Source organism: Scyliorhinus torazame, chromosome 31 (assembly GCF_047496885.1).
Source record: "Scyliorhinus torazame isolate Kashiwa2021f chromosome 31, sScyTor2.1, whole genome shotgun sequence".
NCBI classification, from domain to species: Eukaryota; Metazoa; Chordata; class Chondrichthyes; order Carcharhiniformes; family Scyliorhinidae; genus Scyliorhinus; species Scyliorhinus torazame.
The window spans coordinates 10,005,533-10,026,951 of record NC_092737.1 but is presented as its reverse complement, the minus strand read 5'-3'; the positions used below and the strand labels follow the sequence as shown (position 1 = coordinate 10,026,951).

The following is a 21,419-nucleotide window of genomic DNA, read 5'->3' as shown; positions in this document are numbered from 1 at the left end:
TATGGTGCCATGTGACACATCCAGCCATGAATATAGTGACACGATTTCTACCTACCTCACTCTCTTCCTTTGACGCTCCTGAAAATCTATCCCTTTGACCAATCTTTTGTTCATCTGAACTCATATCCCCTTATGTGTCTCGCTGCCTTTTACAATGCTTGTGTGAAGCACCTTGGAGCAATTTCTTCTTGCAGGCTTTCATGGGTTGAGAATCTCTACAGTTCGGCCCACTGAATCGGCACCGACTCGCTGAAAGAGCACCTCACCTCGGTGCACTCCCCCCGCCCTATCCCCTTAACCCCACCCAACCGTTTGGACGCCAAGGTGAAATTCAGCACGCCCAACCCACTAAACATCGGACTGTGGGAGGAAACCGTAGCACACGGAGGAAACCCCGCGCAGACACGGAGAGAACGTGCAAACCCCACACAGTCACCCAAGGTCAGAAGCGAACCCGGGTCCATGGGCCGTGAGGCAGCAGTGCTAACCCACTGTGCATATCCCTAACTGCCCTTGAACTGAGTGATTGGTCGGCCATTTTGGAGGACAGTTGATAGTCAACCCCATTGGCTGTGGGTCTGGAGTCACATGGAGGCCAGACCGGGTAAGGATGGCAGATTTCCTTCCCTGGAGGGGACATTCGTGAACCAGGTGGGCTTTTTTGGCGATCGATGATAGTTGTCACGGTCACCATCATTGAGACTGGCTATCAATTCCCGATTTTATTAATTGAAATTAAATTCCACCAGCTGCCGTGGTGGGATTTGAACCCGTGTCTCCAGAGCGTTAACCTGGGTCTCTGGATTACTGGTCCATTCTGCCACCTTGTAATCTGTAACACAGGGAATTATCTTGTGTAAAAAACAAAAACATGAAATCCATTCTCTGAGCTTTGACCAGTTTCGTTGGGGTCAATTCCTAATCGGGCTTTCACTGAGACAAGATCTTCACAGCAGGACAGGTGGTTAAGAAGGCCTATGGGATACTTTCCTTTATTAACCGAGGCATAGAATATAAGAGCAGGGAGGTTATGATAGAGCTGTATAAAACGCTGGTTAGGCCATAGCTAGAATACTGTGTGTAGTTCTCGTCGCCACTCTATAGGGAGATTGCACTGGAGAGGGTGCAGAGGAGATTCACCAGGGTGCTGCCTGGGCTGGAGCGTCTCAGCTATGAAGAGAGGCTGGTTAAGCTGGGGTTGTTTTCCTTGGAGCAGAGAAGGCCGAGGGGGAACCTGATTAGGGCAGCACGTTAGCACAAGTGGCTAGCACTGTGGCTTCACAGCGCCAGTGTCCCAGGTTCGATTCCCCACTGGGTCACTGTCTGTGCGGAGTCTGCACGTTCTCCCCGTGTCTGCGTGGGTTTCCTCCGGGTGCTGCAGCAATGTTTTATCAATTTAGCGCCTTTAGAGTTGTAAAAAGTCCTAAGGTGTTTCAGAGGGATGTTAGCAAACAGAATTTGACAGCAGGTCAGGTAAGGCAGGATTCGGACAGGTGGCAGGATTCGGACAGGTGGCAGGATTCGGACAGGTGACCGAATGCGCAAAGAGGTAGTACTGAAAAACACAGAATCCGTACAGTACAGGAGGCCATTCAGCCCATCGTGTCTGCACCGACCCTCTGAAAGAGCACCCACTCACCTGCCCTATCCCTGTGACACCACCTAACCTTTAGGACGCTAAGGGGAAATTTAGCATGGCCAATCCACCTACACTGCACATCTTTTGAGTTTGTGGGAGTGAGACCCACGCAGACACGGGGAGAATGTGCAAACTCCACACGGACAGTGAGCCGGGGCCGGGATTCGAACCCGGGTCCTCAGCGCCGTGAGGCAGCAGTGCTAACCACTGCACCACCGTGCCGCCCTTCTATGATTCGAGGAAAATCTCCAATAAACAGACGTTATATAAAGAAAATTGGGGGCAGCTCAAGAAGCCAGGTAGAATTGGAAGTGTACAGATATCGGCTGTAGCAGATTTCAAGGATGGCGAGGGGGGTGGTGAGGCTATGTTAGGATCTAAAAACAAGGTTGAGAATTGGGTATTCGCTGTTATAATGTCGGAAAGAGTGCGGCCAAGTTTCACACAGCAAGTTCCACTCCAAACAGCAATGAGATCATTTTCCAGCTGTGTTTTTTTACAGTGATGTTGGCTGAGGGATAACTCTCTCACTATTCAAATCTATTTCTCCCACCTGTATAACAGGAACAAACCACAGATATGCAAGTCAAACGAGGCCCAGGGGTTGTTAAGAGTGGATCAGAAGGCTCTCATTCAGCGTGTAAAGTCGGCAGGCTTTACAGTGTAAAGGTGCCCATATTATGTGGCTGTCTAACGTGGCATCTGGACAGGAGGAGGCCATTCAGGCCTTTGATTCTATCCCACCAGTCAATCAACTCCATAATAAATAATAATAATCTTTATTGTCACAAGTAGGCTTACATTAACACTGCAATGAAGATACGATGAAAATCCCCTCGTCGCCACATTCTGGCGCCTGTTCGGGTACACAAGAGGGAGAATTCAGAATGTCCAATTCACCTAACAAGCACGTCTTTCAGGACTTGTGGGAGGAAACCGGATCATCCGGAGGAAACCCACGCAGTCACGGGGGAGAACGTGCAGACTCTGCAAAGACAGTGACCCAAGCCGGGAATCGAACCTGGGACCCTGGCACTGTGAAGCAACAGTGCTAACTACTGTGCTACCGTACTGCCCCCCACTGTCTTCAAACAAAAATGATGATCTCAGTTCTGAAATTTACAATTGACTCCCAGATTCTGCAGCTTTTTGGAGGAGATTATTCCAGATTTTCAGCATCCCCAGGTAGGTGGCCCAGTGGTTAGCCCTGCTGCCTCACAGCGCCAGGGACCCAGGTTCGATTCCCGGCTCTGTGTGGAGTTTGCACGTCTCTCCGTATGTGTGGGTTTCCTCCGGGTGCTCCGGTTTCCTCCCACAGTCCAAAGATGTGCAGGTTCAGTGGATTGGCCGTGCAAAACTGTCCCTTAATTATATTATGCCGTAACTTTCTATATGTGAGCGAACACAAGTCTAGTCTATGCAATTCAAATAGAATGAAGAAAATGTTACAATCCCGGTTGATGCTGTAACTGGACAAGAAGACCCAGAATGGGACACCAAGCTCAAAAGATGGTAACTTTCATTCTTTTTATGAAACATAAAGGGACAGAGTCACGGGGCTGCGAATTAACAAGATAATTTAGCTGTGATTAAGGAGTTGTAAAGGTATGGTAATCATTGCTTTCAACCATTTACTTCCATACAAAAAGATGGCGAACGGAATATTGTTATGTTTTGGTGGTTCCCAGGGATGTAGCTAATTTATGGGCTAGTGATCTTTAGTCCGAGTGAAGCACGTCTTGGGACACCTTGGTGGGATACAGATGATGCCATTAATGGGAAGAGCCAGGTCCACTTGTGGTTTTGAAAGTCATAGAATGTGGCTCTAGGATTTGAGTCTGACAAGATGGAAGGATTTTCAGACTGTTACTGAAAGGGTCTCTCTCTCTCTCTCTCCAAATGTCTGCAGAGACCAACAAGTAACCCTGATTGCTAACTTTATTTATGAGTGGATTCTGAACTGTATTGGGTTGCTTTGTTGGAATATATATAGTGGCAGGTGTAGATAGTTAAACTTTTTCCTTTTATTTAAGAACAGCAGTGACTGATGGCACGCCGGGGAGGACATTGCAGGCCGCAGAGTGCTGCGACGCATTCGGTGCTGCTGCAGAGGTGCCACAGAAATGCAGGTTTTTTTGGAAGGGGGTGGGGTGAGGTTGGTTGGAATTGACCATCCAGGCGGCCATATTTGATTCATCTCCCTCTCCCTGGCTGGGGGGAAGATGACGTCATGACGCGCAGACTGCGCTCCTGGCTAGCGACGAGCTGACGCACGGCCCCTTGAGCGCGTACGCGCGATGCAGCCGTACGAGGACGGACGGACCGCCCCCCCCCCCGACGTGCGCGCTCTCGGCGTGCGGCGACGCAAGGCGCGCACGCCGCCGGCGTGGGTCAGGTGCCCTCCGCAGGAATGTGCCGGAACAGCAAGATGGAAACTTAGCAACCGTGAGGCGCCAGCTTCAGAGCTTCTCGTCGCCGGGGTGGGGGGTAGCAAAAAAATAAAAAATCCAACCCCTCCCGTCACATAATTTAGCGACGGAAAAAAAATGGATGAAATCGGGACACTCGATGGTTTGATTCTCTGAAGAACTTCTGCTCTCCTCTCACCAACCTTCCCCCTCGTCCCGGCCCTGCTTTTGATCGGGGGGGGCCTACCCGTCGAGGCTTTCGCCGGCGTCGAGTTGGTGCTGGCCGAGGAGGGGGCGGCCGGCCGGGCGGCTGCTGCGTCGGCGCGAGGCCCGAGGCTGCGCGGCCTGCAGCTCGCGCCTCCCTCCTCTCGATGGCGCAGGAGGAGCGGATGGAGGTGGACCAGTGCGCGTGCGCGGCGGCCGGCGCGGCGGTGCCGGCGGCCGGCGGGGGCGGGGCGGTGCTGCGCAGGTCCAACAGCGCCCCCATGATCAGCAACATGAGGTAATCAATTCCTCCCCATTGCCCAGGCTTAACCCCAGACTCCACTGACTCAAAATGCTCCTGAAACTGACTCACAACGCAGTCTGCTTTTGAAATGATTGCAATATTGGGAATTCTATGCAATTTGATTGCAATATAGGGAATTCTATGTAATTTGATTGCAATATTGGGAATTCTATGCAATTTGATGGAATATTGGGAATTCTATGCAATTTGATTGCAATATTGGGAATTAAATGCAATTTGATTGCAATATTGGGTATTCTATGCAACTGCCCCCTGGGGCATGAGGTCAAGTGTCAGTAGCATTTCAGTGAGGTGCACCAGCTTTGCTGCTCATCCTGTGCTGCTTTTAAAGTGAAAGTTTGTTTTTAAGGAAGGTTTTCATTCGGCATGTTAAGATATGCAGGGGAATGTGTCAGGGCCGACGGAGCGGTACTGGGCAGGGGGTTCTTCGGCTGTGGTTCTATCTTCCTGCTGATTGTCAGTGGGATTTCCCATTGAAACCAGCCCCTGCTGCTGTGAACCCCACTGGCGGGGGTATGTTGCTGGCGGGGAAATTGAATCGCAACAACTGGAGAATCCAGGGTACTATGCTTCTGCTGGTTGGGAGTGCCTGGGGGGGGGGGGGGGGGGTGCAGGGTAGATATCTGGAACTCTCTTACGCAAAAGGCAATTGTTGCTGGGTCAGTTGTTAATTTTTAATGGGATTTTGATTGAATGTTGTGGGTATTCAGGGGTCTAGGGACAAAAGCAGGTGTATGGAGTAGGGCCGCAGGTTTTGCTGATGGCGGACGAGGCTGTTTTGAGGCCGACCCAAGTTGCAAGCTCCAGAGGTCGATCACCTGGGTAACAGCACAGAATGAAACGACTGTCCGCGTTTGGCATCCGTTACATAGTGCAATGGGCATGTCCTGGATAGGCACGTTTTTCATGTAGTTGGGCACACTTACATTGGGTGGTAAGCATGTACTTGATGGCCGCGCACCTGGATGTTGAGTTGACCTGAAATGTACAAGTGTGAAATGTCGGAACACTGTTGGCTGAAGCGTTTATTCACTGACGGTTGTAGAAATCGTAGTGAAGTTTATGGATATGGCGTGCAACATTAAAGATCATTGATTGCATACACAATGCTGAGAATGAATTGGAGCAAGGTACCTAATTGATCGTTTGAAGACTTTGCCAGCCACGTCACAGTGGATAGCACTCTCCTGCCGCTGAGTCTGAAGGTTGTAGGTTTGAGCTCTCAGATCACTCAGTACAAAATCCAGGCTTGCTCCGCTGGCAGCACTGAGGAAGCGCCACACCTTTTGAGGTGCCGTCTATCGAATGGGATGTTAAAGCAAGGGAGAAGGATCTTGTGGCAAAACCTGGAATCCCGTCCAATGTGTATCACTTCGTCAGCATCAGTAAAAACAGATCATCAGGTTATTTATCTGTCTTTGGGAGTTTGCTCTGTGGCTGCCGTTTTCCCTGACATTACAGCAATAGCTACGCTTCAAGAAATGCTTTGTTGGCGATGAAGTACTTTGTACAATTCCTCACCTTTGGACGCTCCAATGTAAAGGCAAGTTCACTCTTCCTTCACATGTCCCAGTCAGGCAGGAAATCCTTTTGGAGGGAGCTTGTCGATAAATGATGTTTCCGTAATGCTGCCTCCAGTGGTGGTGGTCTGAGAGCTGGGAGAAAACTTGATGTGCTCCTTCTGAGGGAAAATCATTGAAAACGCCTGGAGTTCCCACACCGTGCATCCCCGAATATCTGACAGGATGCAGAGAGGATGTTTCTACTTCCCTTGAATGGGATGTGGGCTTCGCCGGGAAGACCAGCATTTGTTTCTCATCCCTAATTGCCCCGTGAACTGCGCGTCTCGCTCAGCCATTTCAGAGGGCAGTTTAGAGTCAACCACATTGCTGTGGGGCCCGGAGTCACATGTTGGTCAGACCGGGTAAGGACAGCAGATTTCCCTCCCTAAAGGGGAACCAGATGGGTTTTTACAACAATCGACAATGCAGAAAGTACCCCTACAATTCCAGATTTATGAATTGAATTTAAATTCCACCGGTTCTCACAGTGGGATTTGAACGCACGGCCCTGGCGTATTAACCTGGGCCTCTGAATTATTAATCTAGTGACAGTCCCACCATGCCACCATCTCCCCTTCACGTTTGTTGGAGAGACCAAGACTGGCAGTCATCAGTAATGTAATAGGGTGGGTGGAGAAGCATTAGTGTTAGCAAGAGTGGATGTTGCACAAACTTGGGGTTAGTGGACATTGGAGGTTGTGAGATTTTTGGGGTCAGCAGTGCGGAGTCGAGGAGGGGGAGGGGGGTGAGATTTAACGGGGCAAAAGCAGCTCTTGGGTGGGGAGACTGCCGATTCTTAAAAAAAAAAAATAGCCCCAATCTTTGTGATTGTATTTTCTCGTGCGTGAAATCTGTACCTGTGCCCTCTCCATGCACCCCGTGTTTGGTGGGGAGCCCAGACCTGCACAGAGTCTCTCAACTTCATTTTCGGCATTTCCAGATGTGGATAGTGAGCGCTCTGGGATGGAAGGCTTTACGTCTCGGGTGCCAAGTCCTCCCAGGACAGGTAGGTAGACTATGCCAGGTCTGTGTTGCTTTACGCTTTAATGTAGCAGCGTGGCATTATCACTCCTCGCCACGCAGACGCACACAGCGACCCTGTGGCTCCTCAAGAGTTAATTTCCTGGTCGGTGTTCATTAGGGAAGCTGCTGTCTAGAACTAGGGGACGTAGATTTAGGAGCAGGAGAACATGTTTCTTTTTCCACACAAGACTGAGACTGGAATGCACGATTGAAATGAGTGATCCTGCAATGGTTTAAGATGTAAAAAAGGGCATTAAAGGAACAGGATGAGCATGTGAGGATAAACCGGGACAAGTGGTCCATCAGGAAATGGATTGAGGCCCAAACTAAGGGGGAACCATTATCCCTTCAAGCCCAGTTACCGTCCTCAACCTCCACAACCCTCCGAGATGTCAGCTTTCCTCCAAATACGGCCTCCGGTGGCATGCCCACTTTATTCGCTCCACCACCGGTGGCCTTCAGCTGCCCAGGATCCCCGAAGTTCAGGGGTTCCCTCCCTAAACCTCTCTGCCCTGCTCCCTCGGGACCCTAAAACCTACCTGACCAAGCCTTTGGTCACTTGTCTCGATCATCTTAAGTTGCTGAGTGCCTAACTTTGTCTGATTCCATTTGGCGAAGTGCCTCGGAAAGGCCTTGCCACATTAATGGTGCTGTGTAAATGCCAAACCTTCCTGTTGATTGGGTTAGAACCCAGGTCTTAAAAGGTTAAAGATTATTGTCTAACGGTCTTTGACCGTGGTCGATCTGACCTCTCCTGGAAGGAGCTCTCTGAAAATACAATCGTCAGTTGTTTTGACAGCCACATGAAGATCAGCCAGGCGGGCAGAGCTGCTGGAGGGTCGCCAATGGCCTGTGGTGTGAGGGAAAATAATTGCCTGTCCTCAGATGGCGTCTCTGTCACTTCTGGACTCGCCATTGCCGGTCACTTCAACCCACCCCTCACCCTTGTAGGCATCGGCCTGCCTGATCCCGGATTATTGGTGAGCAGTCCGATTGGAAATCGGGCTGATTGCCATTGTCTTGGATTCCGATTGGGAGGTATCCGTGGAACATTCAGTACTAGCTACGCCTGCAGCAGCTGTGACTTTGATTCTCACTGTGGAGCGGAGCCTGTGTTGGCTTTCTGTGTTTTGGAAGACACCGCCTCTTTCTAGGGTACAGGCCGACAGCCACCAGCAGCTTTCTGGCCATTCCTCATGTGTGAGCCTTGTCGGTGAGTTAACCACCGGCAGGAACGCGGCTGACGTCCTGCCCTCTCCCCCACTCGGTATTCCAGCCGGGGAACCGGAATCCCATCGAACACTGTGGCCAAATAGCAATGATCAATACTCGGGCTGATCCAGGCCTGTCTTCACGCTCCGGGACCAAACCCAGCGCCTGCCTGACTTGCCCCTTTACGTGGTACTGCTGAGGTTCTGAGTGTCTCTCCCTGTCAGTAAATAGCAGCGGTCCACGCCAGGAACATTCACTGAGCAATCCTGCTTTGTGAGTAACATGCAGCAGACGGTATGCCTTGTGGAGGCTCAAACATGCGACCTTGTGGTGTTGAACCTCGACTTTGTGACCCGGTCACGTGTCCCACTGGGGTGGTCCCAACATGGCTCCTGATTGTGGGCCTGTACAACGGGGTCACGTGTTCTTGGGCTAGGAGAAGAATTCAGTAGGATTGTAGGTTGAAATTGATGCCTGACACTGGCGATGGTGACAACATGTAGGAATTTTCCAATTATGTGAATTCTCCAATTTTGGTGGAAATCTGACACGCTCTTGTGAGTTCAATCGTGACTGCCATGAACCTTCATGGTGACAGTCCCTCAGTGTTAGTTTTTCATGGTGGTGGACACGGAATCTGGGGTAATATCGGAGAGAGTTAGTTAAAGTCCGGTAACTGGGACACGTTTACTGGGCATTACATTCAGCTTGTTTCTGATGCCTGGCTCTGCTGTGCGTGTGATGTGCCTCGCGACTTGTGCGAGAATACAACAGGACTGGTCCAAGACAAGTAAACTGTGTTTTGGCTTGCGTCCGCTAACACTGTGAAAACAGTAAGACCCTTGTGTGAGTCCTCAGTGAAACACGAGCTAATCTCTCTCCCTCTCTCTCCTTACAGCGACTCATCCCCAGTGTTCCAGCCAACCTTACTCCGGTGCCGGAGGAGCAGTGCCTCGGTAAACCTCAGCTGCCCGAGCTCGGTATGTAATGCGAGACGATTAAACACGGCTCCAGTCCTGGCATCGTTCTGGGCACCAGGTTGGCTTAAATATTTCAGGGCTTTCCAGATCCCTTTTTGGACCAATCAGAATGTTTTGGGTTCTTTATTTCTTTACGTTAGCTGTTCAAACGGCAATGAGGGGATTTTTGCTTTAACATTCCTGGGTAATTATGGTTCTATCTCATGAATTCTGTGATGTTTAAGGTCCATTTTGCAACCAAGCCGACCTGCATTTATATAGTGTCGTTATAAACAAACCGAGCAGGAGTAGGTCACTCGCCCCTCGAGTCTCCGCCTTTTGAGGAAGAGAGTTCTGGAGACTCTCCACCCCTTTGAGAGAAAATATTTTTCATCTCCGTCTAAAGTGGGCGACCCCCTTATTTTTAAACAGTGAGCCCCCACCCCCCGCCCTGCCCCGGTTCTAGATTCTCCCACAAGAGGAAACATCCTCTCCACATTTCTCTCTTCCCCCCCCCCCCCCCCCCCCCCCCTTGCCAACACCCCCTCAGGATCTTTTATGCTTCAATCAAATCGCTTCTTACTCTTCTAAACTCCAGCGGATACAAACCCAACCTCTACAACCTTTCCTCATCAGACAACCCGCCCGTTCCTGGTATTACTAGTAAACCTTCTCTGAACTGCTTCTAATGCATTTACATCTGTCCTTAATTAATATTTTTTTTTCCAATTGAGGGGCAATTTAGCGTGGCCAGTCCACCTAACCACATCTTTTTGGGTTGTGGGGGCTGAGACCGAGGCAATCACGGGGAGAATGTGCAAACTCCACACGAACAGTGACCTGGAGCTGAGTCCGAACCTGGGTCCGCAGTGCCGTGAGGCAGCAGTGCTAACCAATGCGCCACTGTGCCGCCCCTATCTTTCCTTACATAAGGAGAACAATACTGTGCACTATTCTCCAGATGCCCCATACAACTGAAGCATAACCTTTACTTTTGTAACCAGTTCCCCTCACGATAAATGTTAACATTCTATTAACTTTCCTGATTACTTGCACACTTGCCGTTCGTGATTCCAGATCCCTCAGAATCTCCTCGATCTGCTGTCTCTCACCATTTAGATAATAAGCTTTTTTAATTGTTCCTGTGAAAATGGGCAATTTCCCATTTGCCCACACTAGTCTCCGCAGGGATGTGAATCTTTCACTCCCCCAGGCCGCAGTGCAGCCTGTTAACCAGCTGAGTCAAGCTGACGTCAGACTCTCGAGTTGTTCACTTCTGTAAATTGAACTGATTACTTGCTGGAGCTGTGCCATGCCTTTTATTGTCTTCAGATATTTTAGTGCTTTGTTTAAGTGCCGACACGCACCTGCCTGATTTCCTATGTTACAGCAGTAACCACACTTCAAACCGAAGTATTTGGTTGGCTGCAGAGTGCTTTGGGACTTGAGGTCATGAGGTCACAATAGGTGCAAGAGAAACGTAAATCTGTCTTCGCTATAGAGTGCAGAAGAGGCCTTTTGGCCCATCAGGTCTGCATCGATAAAACAACACTAAATCCACACTAATCCTACTTTCCAGCACTTGGCCCATAGCCTTGAATGTTACTGACATTCCAGGTACTCATCCACGTACATTTTAACGGTTGTGAGGTTTCCTGCCTCTACTCCCCTCCCAGGCAGTGCATTCCAGACTCCCACCACTCTCTGGGTGAAAACATTTTTCTTCAAATCCCCTCTAAACCTCCTCACCTTAAAATTATGCCCCCTCGTTATCGACCCTTCAACTAAGGGGAACGGCTGCTCCCTATCCACCCTGACCATACCCCTCATACCTTATACACCTCAATCAGGTCCCCGCCCCTCACCCATCTCTGCTCCAAAGGAAAAAAACCCAACCTATCCAACCTCTCTTCATAGCTCAAATGTTCCATCCCAGGCAAGGTCCTGGTGAATCTCCTCTGCACCCTTTCCAATGCAATCAATCCTTCCTATAGTGAGGCGACCAGAACTGCAGAACTGCAAACAGTACTCCAACTGTGGCCTAACCAAAGTTATGCATAGCTCCAACATAATATCCCTGTTCTTATAATCTAAGCCACAACTGATAAGGCAAGTGTCCTGTATGCCTTTGTAACTACCCTATTAATCTGCACTGCTACCTTCAGGCAGGATCCCTCAATTCGTCGTGAGTTCCTTGTGTCCTGCCATTCATTGAGTACTCCCTTGTTGTGTTACTGCTTCCAAAATGCTTCATCTCATATTTTTCTGCCACTGATCTGCCCATCTGACCAACGCGTCTATATCTTCCTGTAGCCTGTGACTTTCTTCTTCACTATTAAGCACCTTGCTAATCTTTGTGTATTCTGCAAACTTATTTGTCATTTCCCCCGTCTCTCTATATCATTTATTTTTATATATATATATCTGTAATCAAGAACAATAAGTACTCCACTTATAAGACTCTGGCCTCCAATCACACCAGCAGTCTTCTACCACCACCCTCTATCTCCTCTAAGCCAGTTTTGGATCTATCTTATCACGTTACCCTGGATCCCATGTGCTTTTACCTCCTTTATCAGTCTCCCATGTGGGACCTTGTCAAAGGCTTTGCTGAAATCCATGTAAACTATGTCAACTACTCTCATCTACACACCCATCACTACCTCAAAAAATTCAATCAAATTTGTTAACGATTGGATTGGATTTTATTTATTGTCACAGTGTACCGAGGTACAGTGAAAAGTATTTTTCTGTGAGCAGCTCAAGTACATGATCATTAAGTACATGAAAAGAAAATACACAATAGGGTAACACAAGGTACACAATGTAAATACATAATCACCGGCATCGGATGAAGCATACAGGGTGTAGTGTTAATGAGGTCAGTCCATAAGAGGGTCATTTAGGAGTCTGATAACAGAGGGGAAGAAGCTGTTTTTGAATCTGTTTGTGCGTGTTCTCGGACTTCTGTATCTCCTGCCAGTTGGAAGGGTGAGTAAGCCGGGTGGGAGGGGTCTTTGATTATGCTGCCCGCTTTCCCCAGGCAGCGGGAGGTGTAGATGGAGTCTATGGATGGGAGGCAGGTTCGTGCGATGGACTGGGCTGTGTTCACGACTCTCTGAAGTTTCTTGTAGTCTTGGGTCGAGCAGTTGCCATACCAGGCTGTGATGCAGCCAGATAGGATGCTTTCTATGGTGCATCTATGACCTTCTGACAAAGCCATGCTTTTTCCCCCCGGAAATTTAAGAGTACCCAATTCTTTTTTTTTCCCCAATTAAGGGGTAATTTGGCTTGGCCAATCCAACTACCCTTTTTAAAAAAAAAAATAATTTTTATTGAAGATTTTCATAAAATATCAGTAACAAAATGAGAAAGAAAAAAGAACCCAACAGGGTTAAGTACAAAACACAATCTAAAAAAGCAACCCCCCAAACCCCCCCCCCCCCCCACCATGTACATAAAGAATAAATTAACATTAACACCCCAACTTAACACAACAGGTGTATACACCCCCTCAAACCCTCCAGTGTAAATAACATAAACAAGAATAAAGTAACCCCCCCCCCGAGCTGCTGCTGCCATTGACCAATGTCTATCGTTCTGCCAGAAAGTCTAAGAACGGTTGCCACCACCTAAAGAACCCAGGATTCCACGCTTGGGCCAATCCAACTACCCTGCACATCTTTTAAAATGTTTACAGTTAATTTAAGCAACTTCTTGTTGAACCGGGTCAAATGATTTACATTTGGGTGCATTATGAAAGTAATGCTTCAACAATTGCTGCAGTTTATGTCACATCTTGAGCATAATGTCCCATGAGGCATTAGGAAAGAAAACGTGACACCTAGCCACATATGGAGCTATTGGGTCAGATGATCAAATACTTAGCCCGAGAGGGATGCTTTACGGGAGCGTCGTAAGGGGGGGGGGAAAGTGAGGCAGAGAGGTTTAGGGGAGGGAATTCCAGAGCTTTGGACCCAGCCAGCTGAAAGCACAGCCAGCGATGGTGAAGGGGATTAAAATCAACGCTGTGCAAGAGGCCAGAATTCAAGGGGCACAGAGATCTTGGAGCGCTGAGGGACTGCAGGAGATGACAGAGCGAGGGAGGACGAGGCAATGGAGAGATTTTGGCAGAAGGCTGAGAATTTTAAAATCAAGACGTTACTTGACCGGGTGTCAGTGTAGGCCCGGTGGGGTTGGGGGGGGGGGGGGGGGGGGGGGGGGGGGGGGGGGGGGTGCAGACCTGACTAATGTCAATCACATACCACGTGGGCTAGAGGTGAATCAGAAAGGAGACGGACTTTACATTCGGATATCCCAGCAATCCTTATATCCTTATCAATTCGGGATACCTGAAGAGGGAGCGCATCCCAAAGTCGTCTGAGTGACCAGACCAGGGTAAAACAACATGGAGACAGGGAATTCCGAGTCGTGTCGTGAATGCAGGAAAGGAAACCGCCTGATGTGCTTTGGTTTCCTGTTCAAATCCCAATTCCACAGCTACGCAGCAGAACAGAGATTTCACAGCAGTTTGGGTGGTTACATAAACTCTAAATATTCAGGTTAATTTCCAATTAGTAACACAATGAGCGGGTTGAATGACGGACTTTGTTTTTGTTCCCCTCCCCACCCCTCCTCCAGTCTTTCCCGCTGTCACCATTCCGAACCTTCAACAGCCGGATTGACCAGATTAGGCAGGTAAGGGTTATCTAGTCACATAACCTGGTACCTTCCTTAAAACATCGGTTGGACTCATTGAGTCAGCGTCTCGCTGTTACGATCAAGAGATTTCCTTTGCAGACTAGGTGTGTGTGTGGTAAATGTGCCTGTGTGTCAATTGCTTAACCACATGGCGATGCCGTCGCCACCGGATGCATTATGTAGAATGTACAGCAGTAAACAGGCCCTTTCGAGCCAGCTGCTCTGTGCTGGTATTAACCCTAAAAAAGAAGCTCCCTGCACCAGAGTTCATCTCCTCTCATCAGCACTTCCTAGTACAGATTTTACTTGTTCTTAATAATTGTTCTCCTTTGAGAAGTATGATAGATCATTGTCGGGTCCAGGAAATTTTCTGACCGTTCTCTCCAGCTTGGCGTGATTCGCAGCTACTTATTATTGGTTCAAATTGGCTGGCAGCTAAATGCACGTGTGTGAAAGCTCTGAAACCTTTCCTCATTTATCGCTATCTGGCCTCCTATTATGGGAACAGACTCTGTATCGCTGCACACAAAGGGGCTATTTAGCACAGGGCTAATTCGCTGGCTTTGAAAGCAGACCAAGGCAGGGCAGCAGCACGGTTCAATTCCCGTACCAGCCTCCCCGAACAGGCGCCGGAATGTGGCGACTAGGGGCTTTTCACAGAAACTTCATTTGAAACCTCCTTGTGACAATAAGCAATTTTCATTTCAAGGGGCTGGTTTAGCACACCGGGCTAAATCGCTGGCTTTTAAGGCAGACCAAGGCAGGCTAGCAGAACGGTTCAGTTCCCGTACCAGCCTCCCCGAACAGGTGCCGGAATGTGGCGACTCGGGACTTTTCACAGTAACTTCATTGAAGCCCACTCGTGACAATAAGCGATTTTCATTTTCATTTCACATTAAACTTAGGATTAAAGAGAAGTTACAACATGGATATTTGTTGCTGATCATTACATCACTCTCAAACTAAAGCTAATTTCGCCAAACGCAGTAAATAGTTAATGGACCTGCAGCTGAACCCAGACACAATCATACAATGACATACAAACATTTAAAAAAAAACATTTAGCATTCCCAATTCATTTTTTTTCAATTAAGGAGCAATTTAGGGTGGCCAATCCACCTAACCCGCACAAATTTGAGTTATGGGGGCGAAACCCACGCAAACACGGGGAGAATGTGCAAACTCCACACGGACAGTGACCCAGGGCCGGGATTGAACCTGGGACCTCGGGATCGTGAGGCAGCGATGCTAACCACTGCGCCACCGTGCTGCCCTATGACATACAAACATAAAGAGCTGCAGGAGTAGAGGCCATTCGGCCCTCTTTCTCCATTCTTCTGTCCTGCACAATCCCTAGAATCCATTGATTTTCTTAGTATCCAGAAATCTATTAACCGCTATCTTGCATATATTCAATCACTTGACGTTCACAGCTCCTTGGGATAGAAAATTCTCAAGATTCAGAAGCCCCCCCACACACACACCACAATGTGCCAATGGGATCACCTCTTACTCCAAAGAATATGGACCGAGTCTATTCAATCATTAAGACAATCCCAGGAATCAATCTCGTGGACCTTAGTTGCACACCTTCTAAGAAAGATATTTCTTTACTAGCAGAACAAATCTCCAGGTGTGGTCGCAGAAGCATAGGATTTAGGAGCAGGGGTAGGTTATTGGCACCGCTCCGCAGTTTGATCTGAATATGGCCTTTGGTCCACCTTCCTGCTTTTCCCCATAACCCTCGACTCCCTTATCTGTTAATGATCTATCTAATTTAGCCTGGAATAAATTCAATGTCTCCGCCTCCACTGCTTTCTGAGGAAGAGAATTCCTCAGACTAACGACCCTCCTCTCCGTCTTCAAAGACATCCCTTATTCCACCTGTGCCCACTATTTCTTGTTTCCTCCATAAGAGGGAAACATCCTTCCGACATCCACCTTATCAAATCCCCGCAGGATCTAGTCTGTTTCAGTAAAGGTGCCTATTATTCTTCTAAACTCCACCGGGTATAAGCCCCGACCTGTTCACCCTTTCTTCAGGAAGTGGGTTGGGTGAACTCCTCTGAACTGCGAATGCAATTATATTGCGTGAACAAGGAGACCAAAACCGTGCACAGTACTCCAGGTGTATCTCACCAAGGCCCTGGACAGCTGCAGTAAAATATCCCGACTTTTATATTTCATCCCCTTTGCCGATAATACACCAACGTTCCATTTGCATTCTGAATCATTTGCTGTGCCTGCAGACTAACTTCTCACAATTCATGTCCAGGGCTCCCCAGATCCCTCTACCGTGGAATTTTGCAGTCCCTCTCCATTCAATAGCATACTGCTTTCCTATATTTTTTTTCTGCCAAAGTGGTCATGTTCACGTTATTCCACATTATGCTCCCATCTGCCAAATTTGTGACACTTGTTTAACCCGTCTGTATCCCTTTGTAGACCCTTTACCATTTCTTGGCAACTGCGTCCAGTATTTCTTTCAGTCTGATGCCAACCTAACTTCCTTATTTAGCCACGGACGATGCATCCTTCTCATCGAGTCTTTCTTTCTCACTGAGATACATTTTTGCTGAGAGATTTAACTATTTTCTTAAAAGAATGCCGCTTTTTCTCTACTGTCCGATCCTTAATCTAGTTTCCCAGTTCACTTTAGCTTTTAAATTTTAAACACTAGTCTCAGACCCACATTTCTCACCTTCAAACTGAATGTGAAATTGGGATTGCTGTCGCTTAGCGCTTCCTCCTGGAGCCCAGAGGTTATTGATTAATCTTGTCTGATTACTCATGACCAGATTTCAAATAGCCTGTTCCTTTGGTTGGCGCTAGAAAGTACTGCTCGAAGAAATTGCCACAAATGCACCCGATTAATTCTTTTTTTCAAAATTTAGAGAATCCAATTCATTTTTTCCAATTAAGGGCCAATTTAGCATGGCTAATCCACCTAACCCGGCACATCTTTGGGTTGTGGGGGTGAGACCCCACGCAGACCCGGGGGAATGTGTAAATTCCACACGGGCAGTGACCCGGGGCCAGGATTCGAGCCGCCGCGCCGCCCTTTTAGCACGCATGCTGACATCCTTTCCTCAGTCAACTGGTAGGAATATGTTGGCAACAGATTCTTCTCGAAAGCTATATAATGGCCCAATGCAGACGCATGCTGGATTGCAAACTGAGAATGTGTATGATTAGGTCACGTTTAGAGTGGCGGCATTTGTTGGGAGGTTATTGGCTCAGGCCAAAAGGGTGGGTTCAAGTGAGTTGCATTTGGATGTGCATTGATGTGCAAAAATGACCCTTTCTTGGATTGGCGCACCACCTTTCCACAAGTAAGATGTGTGCAGTTGCTGCAGGTGACTGCACAGATCTAAGAGACAGTGTATATTTTTGTTTCAGGAGGAGAGTATGGATGTGATGAATCGGGAGACTGCACATGAAAGGTGAGATTAGCATGTGGAACTCGCCACACTCCTCCTTTGGTATGGTGTCAACAGGGGTTTGCACTCGCCTCCTGTTCGCGTTTCCGTTTCTCATCCCGCTCCCTCCACCTCCACACTCCTCAACATGCCGAGTTAAGGTTCCTCTGGTCGTAGAATGGCACAGCCCAGAAGCCGGTAGTTTAGCCCATCGCACACGTGCCAGCTTTTGGACACTGTCGTTGAGTCTGTTTCCGTCGCCGTTTCAGTCAGTGCGTTCCACATCACAACTCGCTGCGCAAAATCATCGCGAGCCTCGCTGAAGTAGCCATCCTTCGAGTGATGTGACTTGTGCCGTTGACGAGGGTATTGGGTTATTAGCTGGGCAGACGATATGGCCTGTGGAGCCTGCCCCACATTTAATACGATCGCGGCTGGTCTTTTGGCTACTGCTCCAAGTTCCCGCCCGCTCCCCACATCTCTCATTGAGAGACCTCAAAGAGAATCCATCTCTGCTTTAAATAAATTCAGCAATGGGGCATCCGGAACCCTTGGTAGAGAATTCCAGAGATTTCCAACCCTTTGAGTGAAGAGATTTCTTCTCATCTCAGTCCTAAACGACTGCCCCCACCTTGTGCCCCAGATTTCCCGACCAGTGGAAGCAGCCTCTGTGTCTTTAACTTACCAAACCCCTTCAGAACCTTGTATGTTTCAGTGAGGTTACCAGTGAGGAAGAATGTGCTGGAAGACTCCAGGGAGTGGCACGAGGTAAATGGCCCCGTCAGAGAGCTAGCAGGGACCGTGTGCAGGCGGAAAGGCCTCCTTTTGTTGGAGCCATCGAGTGATTCTGTGGTAACGTTTGTCAGGCTGCGTTTGATGTTCCCCCGACCCTCTGACGTTGCTGCTGCCCCAGCTCAGCACGAGCTGCCGTTAAACCGGGCTTGTGACGATGGCTGTAATCTCAGCACTGGGAAGCAGTACGCGGACTGATTGGGAGGTACGGCGCATACCCTGTTTGCAATTGAGCATGTCGGGATGGCACGGGCCATGTTTATGTTGTACGTGGGCCAGATCCTCCCTCCTGGTGGAGCTGGTTTCTCCCTGGCAGCCCCTCCGAAGCTGCCCCCCCCCCCAAACTCTCTGCTCCTCCGAGCCCCTGACACTTAAACGGCAGCTTCCATTCGCAGCAGGCACACGCGCGCACACTCGCCTGTTGGAGGGAATCCACTGGATGGATGAAAGGCTAAAGGAGGGAGTACTGTGGGAGAGCTGCTGTTTAAATATCAGCGATGGGAGTAAACTCTGATAGTGATGTCCCCAGTTTCAGATGGGACTGGCTGGGAAGACGGTGTATTCCAGGACACGGTGGGAGTGGAAGTCTTGGTCGATGGAAGCTTTTGAACGTTGATCTTCATTGAGTTTCTGATTAGAATATTTTGTGGGGGAGGACAGCAGGATTTGATTGTGTTGTTGGATGCATTGAGGAATTCGAAGTAGCATGTACACATGCATTCGCGTTTCTCCGTGCCTTTTGATAGTAACTGGAGGGAGCAGCCTGATATGCGAACCCCCCCCCTCCCCCCCGCAAATGTGACAGCACGTAATTCAGTTCCACTGATACGAAGGGGAATGATTTGCTCTCATTTTAAAACAGCAGGAGGGACACTAGCTGGTGCGTTTTATTGTTGAACACACTCAAAGACATCTGCTTGTTCCTGCAGTGAGGCAGGCACTGTTTACTGCACTGATACTGCTTGTCGTTCAGGGATGTGATTGGTCAGCTGTAAGTGCTGCAGATTTGCGTTCTGCTGCTTTAAGACTGGACCAGAATCATTGGGTGGGGGGCCAGCGTTGAGTGGTATGTCTGGAAATGTCTACGGTTGAATCAGAAATTAGTGAGGTATTTGATTAATTTTAGTGAGTGAAGATGATATCTTCGCTTGTGCTCACTTATCTTTCCAGTTTAACAGTTGCGCCTTTACTAAATCACTTTAAATTCCCAGCAGAGAACATAGAAAATACAGCACAGAACAGGCCCTTCGGCCCACGATGTTATGCCGAACCTTTGTCCTAGATTAAGAACAAATTTATCTGCACCCCATCATTCTACCATAATCCATGTACCTATCCAATAGCTGCTTGAAGGTCCCTAATGTTTCCGACTCAACTACTTCCACAGGCAGTGCATTCCATGCCCCCACTACTCTCTGGGTAAAGAACCTACCTCTGATATCCCTCCTATATCTTCCACCTTTCACCTTAAATTTATGTCCCCTTGTAATGGTGTGTTCCACCCGGGGAAAAAGTCTCTGACTGTCTACTCTATCTATTCCCCTGATCATCTTAGAAACCTCTATCAAGTCTCCCCTCATCCTTCTCCGTTCTAATGAGAAAAGGCCGAGCACCCTCATCAGACCTACACCCCATTCCAGGAGGGTGCCAACATCACTGGCCAGTCACAATCGTACACAGCACAAAACCTACCTCTGTTCCGCCTCAATTGATTAGTGTCCGTGAATCATGCTCGGCATTGTCGAGGAAGGTCTGAATGCAATCATGTACCTCCTCGTCCTGATGTGTCGCCATTGGTGCAAAGTGGAATATGATTGTTGATTTTCTCATCCTCCTTAAGCGGGGCTGTAATGAACCCACCGTGTTTACCTTGGGGTGGGAGGGAGGAAGACGCCGCTGGTGGTTGGGGGAGGTGGGGGGGGTGGGGGGGGGCGTTCATGATGCTCTGGTATCTAATTTGTGTTTTTTTTCCCCTCTATTCTATCTCTGTTAAGGGGGATCCACACAGCCATGCAAATGAGCTGCTCGCGGGAGGATGGTTTTACGCTGGTGAGTACCTCGTGCTCAAACCAGGCTGCAAAGCCACTTGTCGACTAATAAATCCAGTCAAGCTTCATTTCATTAGCTTCTCGCGTGGGTTCAGCGATCTCAATATTTAACTTGTATCAGCTGCGAAACTGTGGGGCGTTTGTCCGGGTATGAAAGGGTTACCCCTTCCTCAACTTTCTGCATCTCCTTTTCTTGTGTGTGGGGGGGGGGGGGGGGGGGGGGGGGGGGCGGGGGGGGGAGGTTGACACAGTAGATTCACTGTACTCCCCCTTGGTGTGCAGGGGGAGAAGACGGAGGGAGAGCGTTTGGGCTGAGGTTTACTCCCCATTAAAAGTGAATTTGCGGGCTTGTGAAAGTTGGCTCTGTTTTTTTTAGGGAAACTACTTTTGTTTCTCTCTCTCTCGACCCTATAAAATCCATTCATTATCTTCGAATCCCGGCTGTGCAGAAGGAGGCCATTCGGCCTATCATGTCTGCACCGACCCTTCGAATGAGGGCTCTACCCATGTCCACTCTCCCTATCCCCAATCCACCTAACCCACGCATCTTTGGACTGTGGGAGGAAACCAGAGCACCCGGAGGAAACCCACGCAGACACGGGGGAGAACGTGCAAACTCCACACAGACAGTCACCCGAGGTTGAATAGAACACCGGGTCCCTGGCGCTGTGAGGGCAGCAGCGCTAATCACTGTGCCACCCCTTAAAGCAACTCAATTAAATTCTCCTCCTAATAATCATCTCCACTGGCTTTAGTCTGAGCCACTTGTTCTCACAATTTAACCCGTTTCGCACTGGTACTGTTCTGAAAATGCCCTAGTCGTCCTAGTGAGGGTTTACTGAATGCAGCAGGCGGAGTGGAAATGTCACCGCCAGTAATCCAGCGACCTAGGAAAATTCTCTGGTGACGTGGATTCAAATCCCTCTGATGGTGGAATTCATCTGCAATAAATTCAAGAAATAAAAATCTGGAATTCGATGCTCGTCTCAGTAATGGTGACTGTGAAACTATGATTGGGCTTATCCCTTTAGGGAAGGTAATCAGCCAAACTTCCCTGGTCTGGCCCACATGTGACTCCAGGCCCTCACCAATGTCCCTGACTCTTGTTGTCTTATGAACTGGCTGAG

General features: G+C 48.8%; 1 protein-coding gene across 3 annotated transcripts in view; it reads left to right on the top strand.

Moving 5' to 3' along the window:
* The first annotated feature begins 4,030 nt into the window (after nucleotides 1–4,030).
* The window catches only part of LOC140404663 (P2R1A-PPP2R2A-interacting phosphatase regulator 1-like), a 42,651-nt gene continuing 25,262 nt past the window's right edge, over nucleotides 4,031–21,419 (top strand). The window contains exons 1-5 of one of the 3 annotated variants that reach the window (XM_072493299.1): nucleotides 4,031–4,549; nucleotides 9,272–9,353; nucleotides 13,974–14,030; nucleotides 17,433–17,476; nucleotides 20,239–20,293. In XM_072493299.1, coding sequence (XP_072349400.1) covers nucleotides 4,419–4,549; nucleotides 9,272–9,353; nucleotides 13,974–14,030; nucleotides 17,433–17,476; nucleotides 20,239–20,293 — 369 coding nt within the window. In that variant the 5' untranslated portion in view covers nucleotides 4,031–4,418. The remainder of the gene's footprint in view (nucleotides 4,550–9,271; nucleotides 9,354–13,973; nucleotides 14,031–17,432; nucleotides 17,477–20,238; nucleotides 20,294–21,419) is intronic. The other 2 variants (XM_072493298.1, XM_072493300.1) reach the window with 2 other exon arrangements.